Raw genomic sequence first — 16,616 nt, forward strand, 5'->3', positions numbered from 1 at the left:
CAGGCAGTACGAAACATGTTCTGTATCACATACTGCGCCTCTGGCAGTTCTGTTTTTTACTTTTTTGAAAAATGTATAGATTAATTGATATTTCGTGTTTGCACAGTCAAGTGAAAAACAAAAACCGAGAATATATTACACACATCTAAACTTCAAACTCTGTTCGAGTGCAGATAGACACAGATAGCTGATTATCTTACTTCCTCTTTTGAGTTGAATCCTCTGCCTGTGATGGTACATGTGATGCGATCTGCCTTTTGAAACAACCACCCAAACAAAACAGGAATGTTACAATTAAGTCACTTCTGTCGTCTTATGTCATTTTTTTCAGGCATGCAACAGTCCAAGCACAAAAGGATGATGAAAACAGAGAGGGGAAGAAGGCAAGCTGACGAAAGGCAGCGGAAGCTGCACTACATTGAGAAACGCAGTACTTCTATAAAACGAGCCTGTGACTTCCTTTGAGATGTAGAAATCTCACACGCGGGCAGCCATGCAGTCATTTAACAGGACTACAGAGCCCCATAAGGCCGTGCACCACATACCGTTAAGGTCATAATGACCTGCCCTGAGAAAGCTGCCAGAGGCTCTAAACGGTGCGAGTGGATGATGCAGGAGTTAACCTGCGATTGTTTCAGTGTGTAAAGCTAAGCTGCTTAAAGAGGCACTGTTTAGTTATTATCTGCTTGCTTTAAAATGACATAACAATCTGTTCATTCCTTATTTCATTGAGATTAAACTGAATGTGTTTACCTTAAAACACCTGGAGACAGCTTCACCTGGTGTTTGTGAGCTCGGGCTTTGTGAAGGTTTACACGTCACCCTCATCCCTCCCTCATCACGCAGCGTAGTTCCAATGTGTCCTGACTTGTTCAGACTGAAGAATAAGAGAAGCTGTGGTTGATGACCTGATGCTCGATCAGAATTCTCCATCCAAATGGTGGAAGTTGGAAAGAAACGAAATAACATAAACTTAATTTGCTGGAGCTAAAACAGTTAGTCTGTTATTCAACGAGCTGCAGCTGTTCTGATGATCTGATTCATTTCTGTTCGAGGATTTCTTTTAAGCCAAAATGCTCAGGATTCACCTCATTTCTTTGAGTTTCATATTCATGGTCTAAACATTTTTTAAAAGATTATTATTTATTTTTTTTTTTGGCATTTCTGCTGTGTTTAGAAAGTGACAGAAAGTGACAGTGTGTGCATGTGTGGAGGAGGTACAGCAAAGGCCCAGGATGGAATGAGCCTTAATACAGAGTACACGCTCCACCACCACCTGTGATGGCCACTTGTAAACCTTTTTTCATGGGCCATGAATTAAATGAATTAATCAAAATCAACTTAACAAAAGTTAATTGTTGTTTTCAAGTTGTGTGCTGCAGTGATGCAGGATTTCTGTTCGCTCACTTAGGACGCTTCTGAGGTTTTGGTGGTGTAGCGTGATTCAATAGATCACCTCCCTGATATTGGTGATTCTCAGAAGGACATAGGAAGCGAGTTAGTTATGTGTTTATGTACAAAATCCTGAGCTAATGCTATGAATAAAGCTGGTTTTTAGGAAAACATTTAGACAGGAAATCGAGTTGGTTTCCTGTGAAGGCAGCTTGTTGGTTGGTGTTTTTTTTGTTTTTCCCTGAAACCTGCAATTCAACCAAACCATTCGAAACAAAAGTGCAAACATTTGGTAATCACAGATTTTCATCTCATCCTCAACTGTGGTTATTGGCTAAATATTAGGTGGTGGGTGTGTGACTGTTTTTTCTCTCTGTTGTTTTTCCTCAAACGTTACCAGCTACAGCGTTCAAGAAAGGCTGAATTGTGGTTAAACAACGATCAAGAGTCTTTATTGTCATTAAGCAAGCATAACGAAATTTTGTAAAGATTCCCGCTCACATGCACACATATAAATAGCAACAACATAAACAATGAATCCATTGTAATAAAACACACAAATTTAGCTTTGGGTGCGTTTTGCAACTTCTCGTAAATTCCTCTAATCCAAAAAATTTACTGCTAAGGAAACAACTTGTTTCAAGATGAAGTTCACTTCATTCTCACTTTTTCTGATTGGCTTTTTTTGTACTGTACTCTCACCACAGCGTGTGGTTGTTCACACACACACACACACACACACACGGCTGTGGATATGCACAGCAGGTTAATGCTGCAGTTGTTTGGCACGTCAGCGTCATGAGATCATCTGTTGGCGCTTAAGGCAAAGCTGCAGACAGTCGCCATAAAATATGGTGTTTTTTTTTTTTTTTCTTTCTGTCCTCCTGAGGCTGTGCTGCGTCCCTCTTGCTCTGCATTTTAAAGGAGAGGTCAAGCTACCCTGCGAAGAATTGGTCTCATTTGTCTTTAACAGTGCTGGGATCGTGAATCATCCCTTAGAGGAGCGGAGGGTATTTCCTTCCACAGAGTGCCCAGAACCATGTATATCTTTGTATTCTCAGGGAGGGCCCCTTCCGCTTTACCGGGCATTGTTATGCGCTCTGAGCTTCTTGCTCGGTCATTATCTCCTGAGAATACAGTCGTGTGGTGCAACCTGTTCTGCTGTGTAATGTGGTACATTTGTAATCTGTAGTTTGTCAACACACAACAGTGCAGAAAGTTGCACGTTTACTTTTCTCATTAAAATTGTGTGGAAAATTTGCTACTGATCCGTCTTTGATTCTGTTATGATATTCTGAGGGCCGTCACTGAAAATCACTGAAGTTTAGGATGCCGGACTTTTGCTCAAACTGTCCTGTTCCTCACTGAAGCTGATTCAGTTAATTAATTAAACTCTTTGTGCTATGAGCTGAACAGTATTTGGGGAACACCCATGGAATCACCCTCCTTGATCATTTGAGAAGTTGAGCCAACCCCTTCACCTGAGGTTTGTGGATCTCAGGCTTTATTTCTCATAGTTCTGCACATCAGGCCTCCGTCTTGAAAAGCTCTTGTTAATTTCTTTTCCTAGTGATTGACTTTTAGCTGCGGCTTGGATCAAAGCCACAGTCTGACTTCAAATGGACGTCTGATTCTTCACAAAGCTTAACCTCTAACAAAGCTCTTAAGTAAGATTTATTTGATATGAATTCTGGGGAAATTAATACTTTCTCAAAACAACGAAAATATAAACATGACTGACTGTATTTGGATTTCTGGAGAAGAGACAGGATGTGTGACATTTCCTCAAATACTGCGATAGCATTGTGTGTCTGAGATGAAGGAAGCTTCTTATTCTTATATGGTCATCAAAGCTGCCTCTAGTAACACCAGCTGTTTTTAAAGCAACCATTTAAACCAGCTGATTGTTTTCTGTCTTTGCCTCTAGCTGGACAGCATCCTCTACCCTCCCGCCACGTCCCTGCGGAAGTCCAGTAACCCGGAGTTGACTCCTGGATTCAGTTCTGCTCGCAAGTTATGGTGGCATCTCAGTGACGATGGAAAACACGTTCGAAGAAGAAGCCTCGGAGGTGGTCTGACAGGTAACGGCTTCGCGTGTGGGCTTCCTGTGTAATGTTCTCACACGTATTTGGGATATTTTAGACCACCAGATTGGTGCTTTTATTAGTAACCAATTCCATGTCACCTTGTTTGTAGGTTTTCCTGTGGGGCTTGGAAGGTTGTGTTGTGGTCATGTGTTTTTAATTTCACATTCAATATTAAATCATTGTGAACTTAGCATACACATGTATGAAACAAGAGCTTTAATATTCATGGTCTTCACATGTTTTGTTAGATACATGTGAGATTTGATTGATTTAGTCTGTTATTCCAACAGTTTTTCATACGGTAAGCATATTAACTTTCTGTTTGCTGTTACTAATCTCACTGTAGGAGACCACACATTAATACAAAAATTAAATCCTTCGTCAAATCACTTAATCACTCTTCCCCACTCACCTTCACATGTTGTTTGCAGCAGCGTGAAGATTTATTTGTACTGGTTGACGCCATAGGGAGAGAAACGGTTTATGTTCATCCTCATCCCATTAAAGGCCACAAACCAATGATCATCTATCACTTTTAGTAAACACAGACGCTTCATAATGAGGAATTAATACCCCTTAATGACTTTAGATAGTAATTTCACCCAAACCAAAACATTTTTTTTTGCTTACCATCTTTATTGTTATGTATGAATGGAGGTAATTTAATTTTTCTTTGCTGTGGTTTTGAGACCGAATTCATCCCACCATCCCTGCATAATGGAGATGAGGAATTTTCATTTCATTTGTGGAGTTCAAAGCAATGGAAAAATGGCTTGAAAACTGTGTTTCCAGAAGCTGCCTTGGTTACTCAGAATAATCATGATAATCCATAGACCCTGCTGTGAACAGCTTTCAGTGTTCCCTAAAAGTAGTTTCCAAAGACACACTTTGAAGTAAAAACTCTCACTTCAAATGTATGACTGTTTTCCGTTGCAGCCAAGAAGCGATAAACACACTCCATCTGTCGCTTAAAACTGACTCCGAGAAGAGTGTTGCTCAAGGAATACAACAATGACGGCGTCACGCTTGGCAGGACATTGTTCATACGTGCTTCAGAGATAAGGTTGATAGGATTAAATTATGGTCCCTCGAAGTGTGTTTTCTCCATCAGCCTCTCACTGTGTGCGATGGGATGCAACAGGAACACACACTTCTCCGCCCGAGTCGGAACAGTTTTGATTATTTCCCAGAAGAGATTTCTCATCTTCTCATCCTGTTTGTTTCATGCTGTTCTTCTCAATGCTGAGGGGCGGGCCACAGTTTGAAAAAGATGACGTCATATGCTTCCAATCAGGATTTAGCAGGACTTGAATCAGCAGTCGTGTTGTAGTTTTGTTGATTCAGCAAACTTTTTTTTTTTTTTTTTGGAAGTTTAACTCTTGCTCATTTAGCCATAAATATTTCATTTAGTGAAAATTATTTGAAATTAAAAAGCAAAAACTGCACAATCCAGTTTATTGCTGGTAATTCCCTCAGCAAGTCTTGACATAACTGACCTATAAGTGCACGTGTCGCCGGTTGGCGTTCGCCCATGCCCCGAAGTCTTCTGAGCTGCTCGCTGTTGTTCATGCAAGACTAACTGAAGTGTAGGCTGTGGTTTAAATGTGGCTGAAAATGTTAAATAGCTTTTAAATCTCCACAGCCAAACGTAGTGTCTGCATGTGTGGAGGAATACCTGAACTGACAGGCTTTGTGTGTGCTCCAGTGATGAAACGAACTGTGTTCCTGTGATGGGGAACGTGTAAAGTCAGCAGATCCCCTTGGAATTATAAAATTCATTGTGTGAGGATCTGAGTAAGTTTGTAGCTTGGTATCAAACCCTGCAGCTGTTGACTTGGAGAATGTAAACTACCCAACCAGATTCAGCATTTCTAGTTGGAATTGCTGCATGGCACACATGCATCCAGTTATATCCAAGTTTCCGCTGACAGAGGTCTCAAAGAGTGTGATAAATGAGGAAAGTGAAGAACCTTGGTGCGTTGAGGTTATGGATATGGTTTGATCCTTGTGGACAGAGGAGTGAGCGTCTGGCTCGTGTGAGCTCAGATGAATTCCTCCCTCTGCACAGTGACAGATATACGACTCTTCTGCTGTGACTGCAGCCTCGTTTGCTTCCATCCCGAAGAGTGAAAGACCTCGGGACGATTTTATCTCTTCGCGCAGTTTATTTTTTCCTAGTGAGATCTGCGTGGAGGACTTTTACTCCACTGATTAAAATGTGTGTGATAGGTTGCGTTTCCATCAGGTGCCGCTTTGAATGTGTGCGTTCCCATTTGGTGTACATGAAAACAAGACCGTATAAGCAAACATTAAACTGACACAAGTCAGCTTCCATTGAGTTGATTGTGCTATTGAGCTTTGATTTGACAGAGTTTAGATTTTGTTTTTACTTTCCCAATCATTTCAGTATTGCTAGTTTGTGCTTGTGCGGTGCCTGAGGCTGCATACTGTTTTCTCAAGGTCACTGAATGGTTTAGACTTGCTCACAGATGACGATTTCGACTTAGGAGCTCAAAGTCAAACAGACAAATATCCTTTAGCCAAAGCAGTGCATGCAAATTCGCTCGAGGAAACAACCCTTGTCTTCACATATGTCGTGATTATGGCCTCGGAGCAGTTCCTTCTTTTTATGTCTCAAATAAAAGTAAAAGAACTGTCAGCTTATAATACATTTAACACAAGTGTGCTTGGGTTTTTATTCCCCTGTGGCAATGAGGAGTTGTTTTTCCTCTCTGTGAGGGGATCATCGTGTGACAAAATGTATTTTTAATGGTTTACAACCCTCAGCTGGCATAACTTTGCTGAAAAGAAAAGAGCCTTGTTTAGTCTTTACCAAGATACGTTTACACAAAATGTCCAACAAAAATAAAACTGAGTAGCACAGTGATTGTGTGTGTGTGTGTGTGTGTGTGTGTAAAGAGATTCCTGATTTGTCGGTTTATCTGTCACATTATGACTCATGCAGGAGAGGTTTGTTTTTAAACAAGGGCATCTGCACAAGGTTGGGAATGAAGGACCAGTGTGTCCTTGCAAATACCTGTGCTGAATGTAAAAAATAAAAAAACTTGCTCATTGCTCTTGATCCCCTCCTTTCTGAAAGTGTTGACTAGTGCCTGACGAGAGATTTCCTTTATGCCGGGATGTGATGGACTCTAGTGAGGAAAACATTTGCGGGTAAGGAAGGAAGAACTTTAATTTTCCCTCCTCATCCTGTTTGGTCTCTCTGCAGTTCTTTTGATTTTACTACAGCGATCACAGTGCAACTACGAGGGTAACCACACCAATATCACGCTGTATGTATATTATGTAGACGTCCTCTTGCTTAGGTCAAGATATGAGCCTGATGATTTCATTTAAAGAAAATTGCAAGAAAAAAAAATTATGTGTTTCATCTGCAGAGGAGCGAGAAAGACAACACAACTTATGGATACAGTTAACAGGGGCAGCATTAACAGGCAAAATCTTAGCCTGTTGTCAGAATACAGATCTGCCATCGAGCCATGAAAGCAATTTAGAGCAGCACAATAAAGGCCACTGAGCTCTTTCTCCTCGTAAAAATATCTTTATCATCTGACATCAACAAAAGCAGATGTTGCAGTTTATCCACTGAGAGGGATTTTCTGTCTCAGAGATGAAGGGAGATGGAGATGGGAAAGAAATGAAAGTGGGGGCTCCTGTCAGACTGAAATCCTGTGTCTCTAAACTGTGTGCGTGTACATTTTGAAAACTTAACTGTATTTCATTTACAAAACTCACATTATTTTTACAACTGAGGAGAAAAGTCTGTGGGATGTCACTGAATCGCCACAAAACTGATTTAAAGTCTGCTACTGTTTCCTCTGAGGGTGCTTTCCTTCAGTTGGAGAAACAGTCGACCAATAGGAGCTTTGGAGATGGGACTGACAACGTCTTCCTGCAACATCTTTGAAAAACTTTCTTTTATTGAGCTTTCGGCACTGCAGAAAAGATTTTATTTATATATGACGTACAACACAAGTGGCAGTACGTGTCAGTGAGCCCGACTTTGTTGCTATGCATTTTATATTACTCTCACATCAGTCTTTGTTTCTGATAAAAATCCACTTTCAACTCCTGCAGCTACTGATTCACCTGCATGTCTGTAAAACAGATTTCAGCCCAGTGTTTGATGATTTACGTGGACAGTGAATTTACAAACCTGCCTTCTCCAGCTTCTAAAAGCTAAACACATTTGCTGCAGAGAGAAACCTGCTTTAGGCCATATGAACTTGAGCACAGTCTTATCTTCCCTTCCTTCACTGGGCCAAGGTTGTTAATCCTCTCCTCTGTGTCCCCCAGTGTTTACTTGAACAGGAAATGGAAATATACACACGTGGGTAAAAGATGACAACACTTCTGTAAATTATTTTTTTCAATCCATGACGTGGATTCAACAGGCCAGATGAAAGTGGATGGAAAGCAGCAGTTAGTGCCATCTAGCTGTGAGCCCTGGGAGATGAAAATGGAGATTCCTTAAACAGTTTTTACAGTTTCACAGAGGATATTGTTATACAGAACACATGGTGTTATTTCATGTTGGCTGATATCTTTTCCACATCTACATCAGACTCTGTGGTGTGCTGGTGGTTATGCAATGGTGGGACTGTCCGTGATCTCTTAATGGGCTTCCAACCCCCTCTGGCCTAATTTAACCTGTTGACATCCTGCCTTGCTGCCTCGGGTTGGGGGCCTCAGCTTTACAGGGCTAACGAGAGCAGACAGCAGGGATTATTTTGGTTCCCAGTCATTTGACATGTACTGTCTTTCCATTTACTCCCTGTCATTATGGGTCAGGGGTCAGTGGTGCAACAAAACCTGTTAACAGCAACTGCACAGTGGTGAAAATAGTGTTCGTGTCCTGTAGTTAAAGCACCAATTTATTAATGCAAAAATATTCCACTAAGTGAGAGCTCTGCATTAAAAATCTTGCAAAGTAAAAGTACAAAAGTGTTATTAGCAAAACTGGAAAAAGCGAGTATGAATCAGCAAGTAAATTATCTCAGAAGTTTAGATGGCGTCAGAAAATGACACAAACATGAAATGTTAATCGAACCTCATCCTGTCGCTGCTCTACAGGAAAGTACCTGCTGCCCACCAACCCCCAGCAGACACAGACAACATGGCAGCCGTCGTCCGAGATCTCTAACCTGGTCCGTATGTGTTCGCTGAACCTCGGAAAGTCGGACCCCTCCCTCACCTCCAGCCTGGTGAGTACTTCCTGAAACATGACCTCAACCTGAAAACGCTGCCATTACCTCATCGTTTGACCAGAGTCTGGTCGAAACAAAGACAGCTGTGTGTGAATTTCTCCGAACCAGTTATTTTAGGTCACAGGGAACCTTTCCTACGATCATTTGCTTCTAACCACATTGTCTGAATAAATAAAGTCCATGGTAATCGATTTGCCTATAAACAGGAACAAAGATCAAACACACTAATAATGTGATTTTGTCTTAAAGGTCTGTGGCTGACATCTGCTTTAATGAATCACCTGTTTGTTGTGTTAATGGCTCTTATCTGTCCCTGCTGCAGGTTTAGAAAGCACTTTGCTGCATTGCTTTGGAAAACAACTTCATAAATGCATTTATTTCTATGGATACAAAACATGAGGAGCCATAAAACATGAGTCTTATGTTTACACATTTATCAGGGATAATTGGATCCATTCAGAAATGCAAGATTGTTGCACGCCTGTTGAAGTAGCAGCAATGTATGCTAAAGAAACCAAAGAAACAGAATTAAAGCAGATTTTGAAGCGGTCCGAGTGCATCCGTAGATTGAAGAGAATGAAGTCATGTGGGTGGAGGTGACCTTCAGCTCTGCTCTGTCAGATGACACTAACAGATACTCTGCTTTTGATTGTATCTCACTCCTGAGACAACAAGATCACGATACACGCCACCAGAGGCTAATCCAATGCTGTTAAACTATGAGTCATTCTCAGTGTGTGCTCGGTATCGGTTAGAGAAAAGGTTAATGTAATAAAAAAGCGTGTGTGTGTGTGCATAAGTGTGTCCATTTGTGTGTGTGTGTGTGTGTGTGGGTGCTCCTGGACTAACTGTGACAGAATATTTTGGTAACTGAGACGTACACCATTAGTGATCTGAGTGGGTCAACTCAGTGTAACCTGAGCCACAGCGGGTGACATCATGGTGACCCTGTTTACATCACCAACATACAAACACAAATACAGTGTGAGGTCCTGATGACTCATTTTGATAATTGTTAGATAAAGAAATCATGTAACTTTGTGGTCACCTGGCTTGAAATACACAACTTTATTGACTTAAGTAATAACTGACGGCATCTCAAGTGAACTTAATTTGCTTTAAGTACAGAATATCTGGTCTAACGCCGTACACTGGGGGGCGCCAGTGCGTTTTTAGTATTTAGAAGTGAAACACATGTATCCTTGTGCCTGTGAAGGCTGCAGATTAATCCCCATTGTGTCCTGCAGAGTGAATGAAAACATGATCTTCTGTATGACGATTGTCCTCCGGTGGATAAGTGGATTGATGTGTTGATTCAGCTTAAGTTTTACCACCTCATGACCTCAAAGAGTCTTAAATACATTTTGACTTTGCCAGTATTTTAGGATTTTTGTGTTCTAGAAACAATGAAATAATGGTCTTACTCAACAACACTTCAGCAGAGGCTCTCCAGTCACATGCTGTTCCTCCACATCACCAGGAATAAGTCATTCTTATCTGTCTAGACAGCTTTGCATGGAGATAATTATCAGCTTGAGGTGAACATAAGGACTATTTGATAATGATTGCACTTGGTGAGACCTGAACCCTGAGTCACTTAATGGAGTTAAATGAAGTAAAGTTGGCTTGGCTTGGTACAGTTGGACAGGAGGCTGCACTGACCTCTCAGGTAATGCTGTAAGGTCGTGGGGACCTGGGAGTGTGGCACACAATTTTTTCATCAGACTTCATTCAGCAAATTGGACCACAGATGGATGTTGAAATTGGCCTTGTTGCTAAGGAAGGACGCAGATGCAATGGACGCCCTTACGTGCTGTGCTGCACTCCTTTCACATCCATAATGAGTTTTCATGGAAAAAGAACTAAAAATAAAAATAAGGAGAGCATCTGCTACAATTCTGCACTCAAAGGCTTTTTGCTCAGAAGTGTAACAGAGCACTACCAAAGAAATCACATGTAAAGAAACATCATGAAACAGCTTCAGTGGCCACTCACAAAATCAGATCAAATGAATTCCTTTGATTTATGTCTGAATTCTGTTCTACACTATCATTCAAATAAAATGTAAACCTTCCATTTTAAGGTTTTAACACCTTTCAAGAGGTAACAGTTTACTGTTTTGATAACAGGACTAGTTGAAACTTATGGTTGCAAATGCAGTGGCTTTCTTTTTTTTTTTTCCATCTCCCTTGCAGTTATTTGCATGCATACGATATGCAGTCAGCGTATTAGTGGATTATCTTTATGTTTCTGTGGTGTGAAACTCAAATCTTGTCTCATCCTGATTCTTATTCTTAACACTGTTTGCATGTCTCTGGTGACTCAGCGGTTGGCACCGTGAGAAAATTAGATGCTGGTGACCGCTGCTCAGATATTGTCATGTGTAGACACAAGCTGAATGACTGATGTGTTGCTACACCCTAACGGTATCTTTTGGAGCCGACTGCAGTGGCACCACAGGGCTTCTTCCATAGCTGCCTTCAGAACAAGCTTAGAAAAGATGGTGTATTCGTTGACCTTGGGAGAGGAGCGAAAGAGACAAACACCTCAGCTTGTAGACTCTGAATGGAAGCTTTTACTTTGTAATCCTCTTAGATTTTTTATTCTTAATCAGTGAACTTTGGTAAATGTGAGTCCCCTTTGTCTCTGTTTTTCAAGGTCTGTCACATAAATTGGGATTCAAACAACATTTTTAGTGTGTTCGAGACCATGAAGATTATGCTTTTTATGACAGAGTGATATTGTCCTAGTGATACGACTGCAGTAATTAGTTGGAAAGTAAGGAAATTAGTTGCCAGACATTTTAATGAGCAATTAAAGCCATTTTAAGCCATTTTTTTCAAACAAAAATGTCAAACATTTTGCTGGTTCCGTCTTCTTAAATGTAAGCATTGGCTGATTTTCTTTGTAACATCCTGAAATATTTATGTACGTTAGTACTTGAACCCATGTTATCGACATGTATTACTCATATAACTATTGTAAAACACTCAGCAGTGGAATATACAGACAAAGGAATGTTGCTTTATTTGCGATCTGCTGATCTGCGCTTTGCAGGTTTGAGCCTCGGTTGTTTTTTTTTTTTTTCATCCATGCTTTGCCCCCCCAGGACTTCTGTTATTGCTTTTTTGCCTTTTCCCCCTCCTTTGTGCTCTCCCGTCATGCCCCTCGGTGTGCATGGCTCTTTGACAAGCGTGGCACATCTCTCTTGACTGTGATGCTCTTTGGCAGAAAATCAATACTTCACCTCTGGTGCGATATGGAGATAAGACTGTCATAATCCCAATGTTGTGCCTTTGTGGATTCTCATTCTCCCTCATAATTGTAGTCGGTGATGTCCTTTACTGATATCACTGTTGTTGGAGCGGTTTGCAACGGAAGGAACTGCAGTTTATGTGTACAAACAGAAGGTGTTGTGGTGTATTTGTCACAAAAACCAAACCAAGTTTTTAATAAATAGAATATGTTTTTCAGTCAACACTGAACCATATTGGTCCATCTGTAATATAAAAAGACAAGAGTGGAAAATAAGTCGCCCAGATGGACCTTATTGATCTGTTGTCTGCGTGCTCTTGGGTTTGTGGTCCGTCAGTTTGTGTTTTTAAACCTAACCTAATCAGCAGGTCTCTATATGGTTTGCAACTTTGAAAAGAGAAAATTTTGCCAGCACCCTGCTTAAAAGGTTCATGTATTTCTGTGATAAACCAGTTAAACACATACACACACACACACACACACGCAAATACAAACTGGAAAAAGAAAAGCTTAAATTTAGAACAAAACTGCGTATTATTTAGCAATTGTGTGTTGGAATTTCAGGAACAATAATGCTACTTTACAGCAGAAAAACATTCAGCTTCATCTTCTTGAATTTCCCCCAGGATCAATAAAGTATCTATCTATCTGTCTATGTATCTATCTATCTATGTATCTATGAGGTGCTTTTGTATGTGTTCTTGTTTTCACTTTCCCTGCTCCACAGAATATCTTTGGAACTGTGTTTGCTTCATACATCCATAAATTACAAACCATGCGGTATGTTACTGTAAACATACATGGGATATAAATGAAAGTGTCACTCTACATAAAGCAGTTGCAGTAGAAACATTAAACCCCTGTCATCTGTCTGTCATCTGCTCTGTTTGAGCTGCAATTTTCTCTGTTCTGAGATTCATGCCACGCTATTTTGCCTTTCTTTTGAAACTGAGGAAAATAAATTGAGAAGGAAGCCTATTTGATTTTCCAAGTGGACCCAAGCTGACATCGTTTTCATCTGATGAGTGCATTCATGACATGGCCATCTCAATTTATTCAAAATTGAAAATAACAAAAAACAAACAAAAAACGGAGAGAGGGGTGTAGAGCGATGCATTGCAACTGTTTGTCCTTCCTGGTTACTATCTTTGTGCTTCTTGTCTCGTCCATTGGGAGATTTGCTCTGCAGGGGTTTATCGTGGCTGGATATTCTAACTCCTTTGGCTTTGGACAGATGCATTCTTTGCACTGCTTTGTATGGAGGGAATTGGATGTTTCTTTCCTTGCCGCTCCCTTCACAGGCCAGTGTCCCTCCTCTGTTTGCCTCACATCTGCAGGTTTCCTCTTGGTCTGATAAGCTCAGGCAGAGAAGAGGCTGTGGGTCACTCAATCAGCACTCTCGGCATGCTTTCAGTGCCAGCTCTCCCTTTTTTCTCCAAAGGCAGGGGAAACAACCTCAGCTGCCCACCTGCCAGGAGGAAATGAGTCACAGACAACCCCTGGACTTTTCCCAGAGGTTATTCTGTGGCTGTGCTCCAAGGCCACTGGCACCAACTGTCTGCCCTCATAAATTCCCTGAAACACCACTCAGAGCAGCTTTATTTTGTCTCAAAAATGGTCAATTAATAGCATTAATTATTTTGCAGCAGTACTAGAAGTGCAAATAACTAAATCATTAATGTATTCAGACTCAAAAATATTTAATTTATGAGTATATTAAACAGAGAGAGAAGCAGCAAATCCTCTCATTTGGGGAGCTTGAGGCAACAAATATTTGATATTTTTAGTCACGCTAGCAGGATGGCCCTTGAGATGGCAGTCTGTCAGTCCAGACTGAAATATCTCAAAAACCGTTAGATGGATTGTCTTGTACAGACATTCATTGTCCCCAGATATTGTTTCTTCTTGCGCCACCTACAGGTCAAAAAAATTGTTTGGCTTGTTGTGCTAAATATTTGCGCACCTAATGACGTTACCTCCATCAACCTCAGCTGTACTTTGTGTCTATGTGGCAAATGCTAACAAGCTAAATTACGATTTTGAACAAGGTAAATTTTATGTGCTTAACATCAGCGTGTTAGCGTTGCCATTTTGAGCATGTTAATGTGCTGGTGCTAGCATTTAGCTCAAAGCACTGCTGTGCAAAAGTGCAGCATCACAGAGCTGCTAGCGGGACTTTCCTCAGTGAATGATTTTCAGGATTATTTGGTTATCAGAATTCAGTCAGTTCATTTGTTGATTGTTACAGCACTAGTATAGTGGCTGTAGTCCTTGTAACAGCCACTATATACAATGCAGAAATTGAGACTTCCTGTATTGAATAAGACAAATGAACCTTCTCTGTTCCTGCAGCTTCTTCATCGTTAGTCCAGTGTGGAATTTTCTTAGCTGTTCCTTTAAGCAGCCCCAGGCTGAGCAATGACTTGAGGCTAGTCAGTTGAACAGAACAGGATTCTTTAATTCCCTCAGGTAATCTGAAGGGCATTGTTCAAGCTGAAAAAAGTTGACTACTGTAATCCTCGTCCTCTGAGGTTTTAAGGGGTTTATTCAAAAACAGCCTGATTACCAGAGTGTAGAACCTGGGCTTTCTACTCTCTGTGTTCTTATCTGCACGGCAGCACAAATGACTGTCGCCCAGCCTCTGCAACACTCAATCAGCTTTCTGTTTTACAGGTTTCAAAATGGGAGAAGTTGTAGAAGATGTGTAGTGGTCACCTGTCTGACAGTCCCATGCATCTCCTCCACCAGCCGCAGTAGTGAGTAGCTGTCATTCCAGGCCATGCTCTCAAAGAGAAATCATTTGAGCTTGGCTGGAGATGAGGAGAATGGAAGGGGCCCACTTAATATTCACAGAGCAGTAGCACAGTGAATGGAAATGAGTAAGAGGGTGAAAAAAGAGAAAGGGAGGGTTGTGCAAAGAAAAACACAGACTAAAACAGAATGCCAAATTGCAGGATTGAAGTGGCAGCATGGCACTGGAAACAACTTATTTACCAAATGCTAATAATTCAGGAGGGTGTGGGAACATCGAGTGAGTGAGTCTGAAGATCTGTAGTCACTTGCAGACTGCCTCTGAACTCGTTTCTGTGTGGAGCCGGAGGAGGATTGTTGTGATTTGTACACAGGATATGTAGTTGTATACATAACAGGCTGTGGACTGAAATGTGGTTGATTTCAGTGTCTGGTTGTTTGGAAAGAAAGGAGCATCTTTTATGTACAAACTGGCCCACAGCAGCTGTGTGACATTTTCACAGCAGGTTTGAAAGGTCTTGGACAGCAGTATGTTTTTTACTTAAAAAAAAAAAAAATGTGCCAGGCTATTTTCTCCTCTTCCGCATAACCTTTTCACACTGCTTCTCTTTCTACATTTAATGTAAGCTGTGGTCTCAGACGTCATGTTTCCTTCACCGGTTGAAGCTTCATTGACTGCAGTAAGTCCACCGAGGTGGGCTAGCCTGCCTGCTGCAGGCAGGATGCCAGATTCATTGTTGAGCTTGGAGCAGAACAATGCTGGGAAGGATATCCTCTCATTTTCATGGTCACCTAGGGTGCCCAAGAAGCGTGGCTGCTCTGAGAAATGAGTCTTGGGGCTCCCACTTGTTCCCGGTGGCCCCCACCTACTCACCCACTCACCCCCACCCACTGCTGCGCTAAATTAGAACTGCCTATGTTCTCCCTCATCCTCCCGCTCTCTCTCTCTCCCTCTCTCGCTCCATCTCTCTCTCTCTCTCTCTCTCTCTCCATCTCTCTCCTTCACTCCTGAAGTTACAGAGGAGTGGAACACGAGGAGGTGTCAGCTGACTGCCCACCTCCAATCAGATAAGTTCTGATGGAAGTGTTTAGCAGCTGCTAAGATCAGATTTAGCTTGAGGGAGGGAGGGAGGGAGGGAAGAAGGGAGCAGGAGGCTGGAGCCAGGCAGTGCAGCGTGGCTTCACACCGGTAGGGAGGCATGATAAGTCGGGACACTGTACCATGGACGAGTCCAGCATTCTGAGGAGACGAGGGCTACAGGTAGGCAAGCAAATGTAGCCGTGCAGCTGGAGTGTGCGTGGGTTTGAGCTGCAGGGTGACTTTGTACCGTGTGTGTGGCTTGTGAGGTTCCTGTATTGCTCTTTTAACAGAGCGCAGTTAGGACTTAGAGGCATTTTTATGTTAACACGTGTCAGTACAGAGTGGGCAACATTTGGCTGGTTTGCTGGTGATGAGCACTTGTGTCCTGCATGCGAGAGAATCTCTTGGCAGAACTGTGAGGACATTTTTTCAGTAGATGTACTGAGGAGAATGATTTGGTTTGTCACTGAGAGTTGACTGAAAACAGGCTGCAAATGTTTTACCAGATTTGGATAAATAAATGATAGTGGAAATACATTTGGGTCCAAACTGTGTTTTTGTTGTTGTTGTTTTTTTTTTTAAAACCGCCTCACATTTCATTTGTGTTGGTTAATGGCTAATGGGGGAATGAAAGCTGTGTACTCATGGAGCTGGAGTGATTATGTTGTGTGAAGGGTTTTCTTTTGCTTAATTGACTCCTTATGGTAATGGAATCCGTGTCGAGGCTTTTGACTGAAATCCAAACACTGAGGTGGAAGATGAGATCAGGACAGCAGTCCTAACAAATTAGGTAAATTATCAAATTATTTTTGTCATCACTGC

The 16,616-nt window shown here is 41.5% G+C and overlaps 1 protein-coding gene across 6 annotated transcripts in view; it reads left to right on the top strand.

Annotated features, from left to right (window-relative positions):
• Nucleotides 1-16,616, top strand: part of mast4 (microtubule associated serine/threonine kinase family member 4) — an 82,447-nt gene that overhangs the window by 12,471 nt on the left and 53,360 nt on the right. For all 6 annotated transcript variants that reach the window (XM_046375884.1, XM_046375887.1, XM_046375885.1 and 3 more), the window contains 2 exons: nucleotides 3,320-3,473; nucleotides 8,574-8,704. In XM_046375884.1, the coding sequence (XP_046231840.1) occupies nucleotides 3,320-3,473; nucleotides 8,574-8,704 (285 nt within the window). The remainder of the gene's footprint in view (nucleotides 1-3,319; nucleotides 3,474-8,573; nucleotides 8,705-16,616) is intronic.

The sequence above is a fragment of the Scatophagus argus genome, chromosome 20 (genome assembly GCF_020382885.2).
Source record: "Scatophagus argus isolate fScaArg1 chromosome 20, fScaArg1.pri, whole genome shotgun sequence".
NCBI lineage: Eukaryota > Metazoa > Chordata > Actinopteri > Scatophagidae > Scatophagus > Scatophagus argus.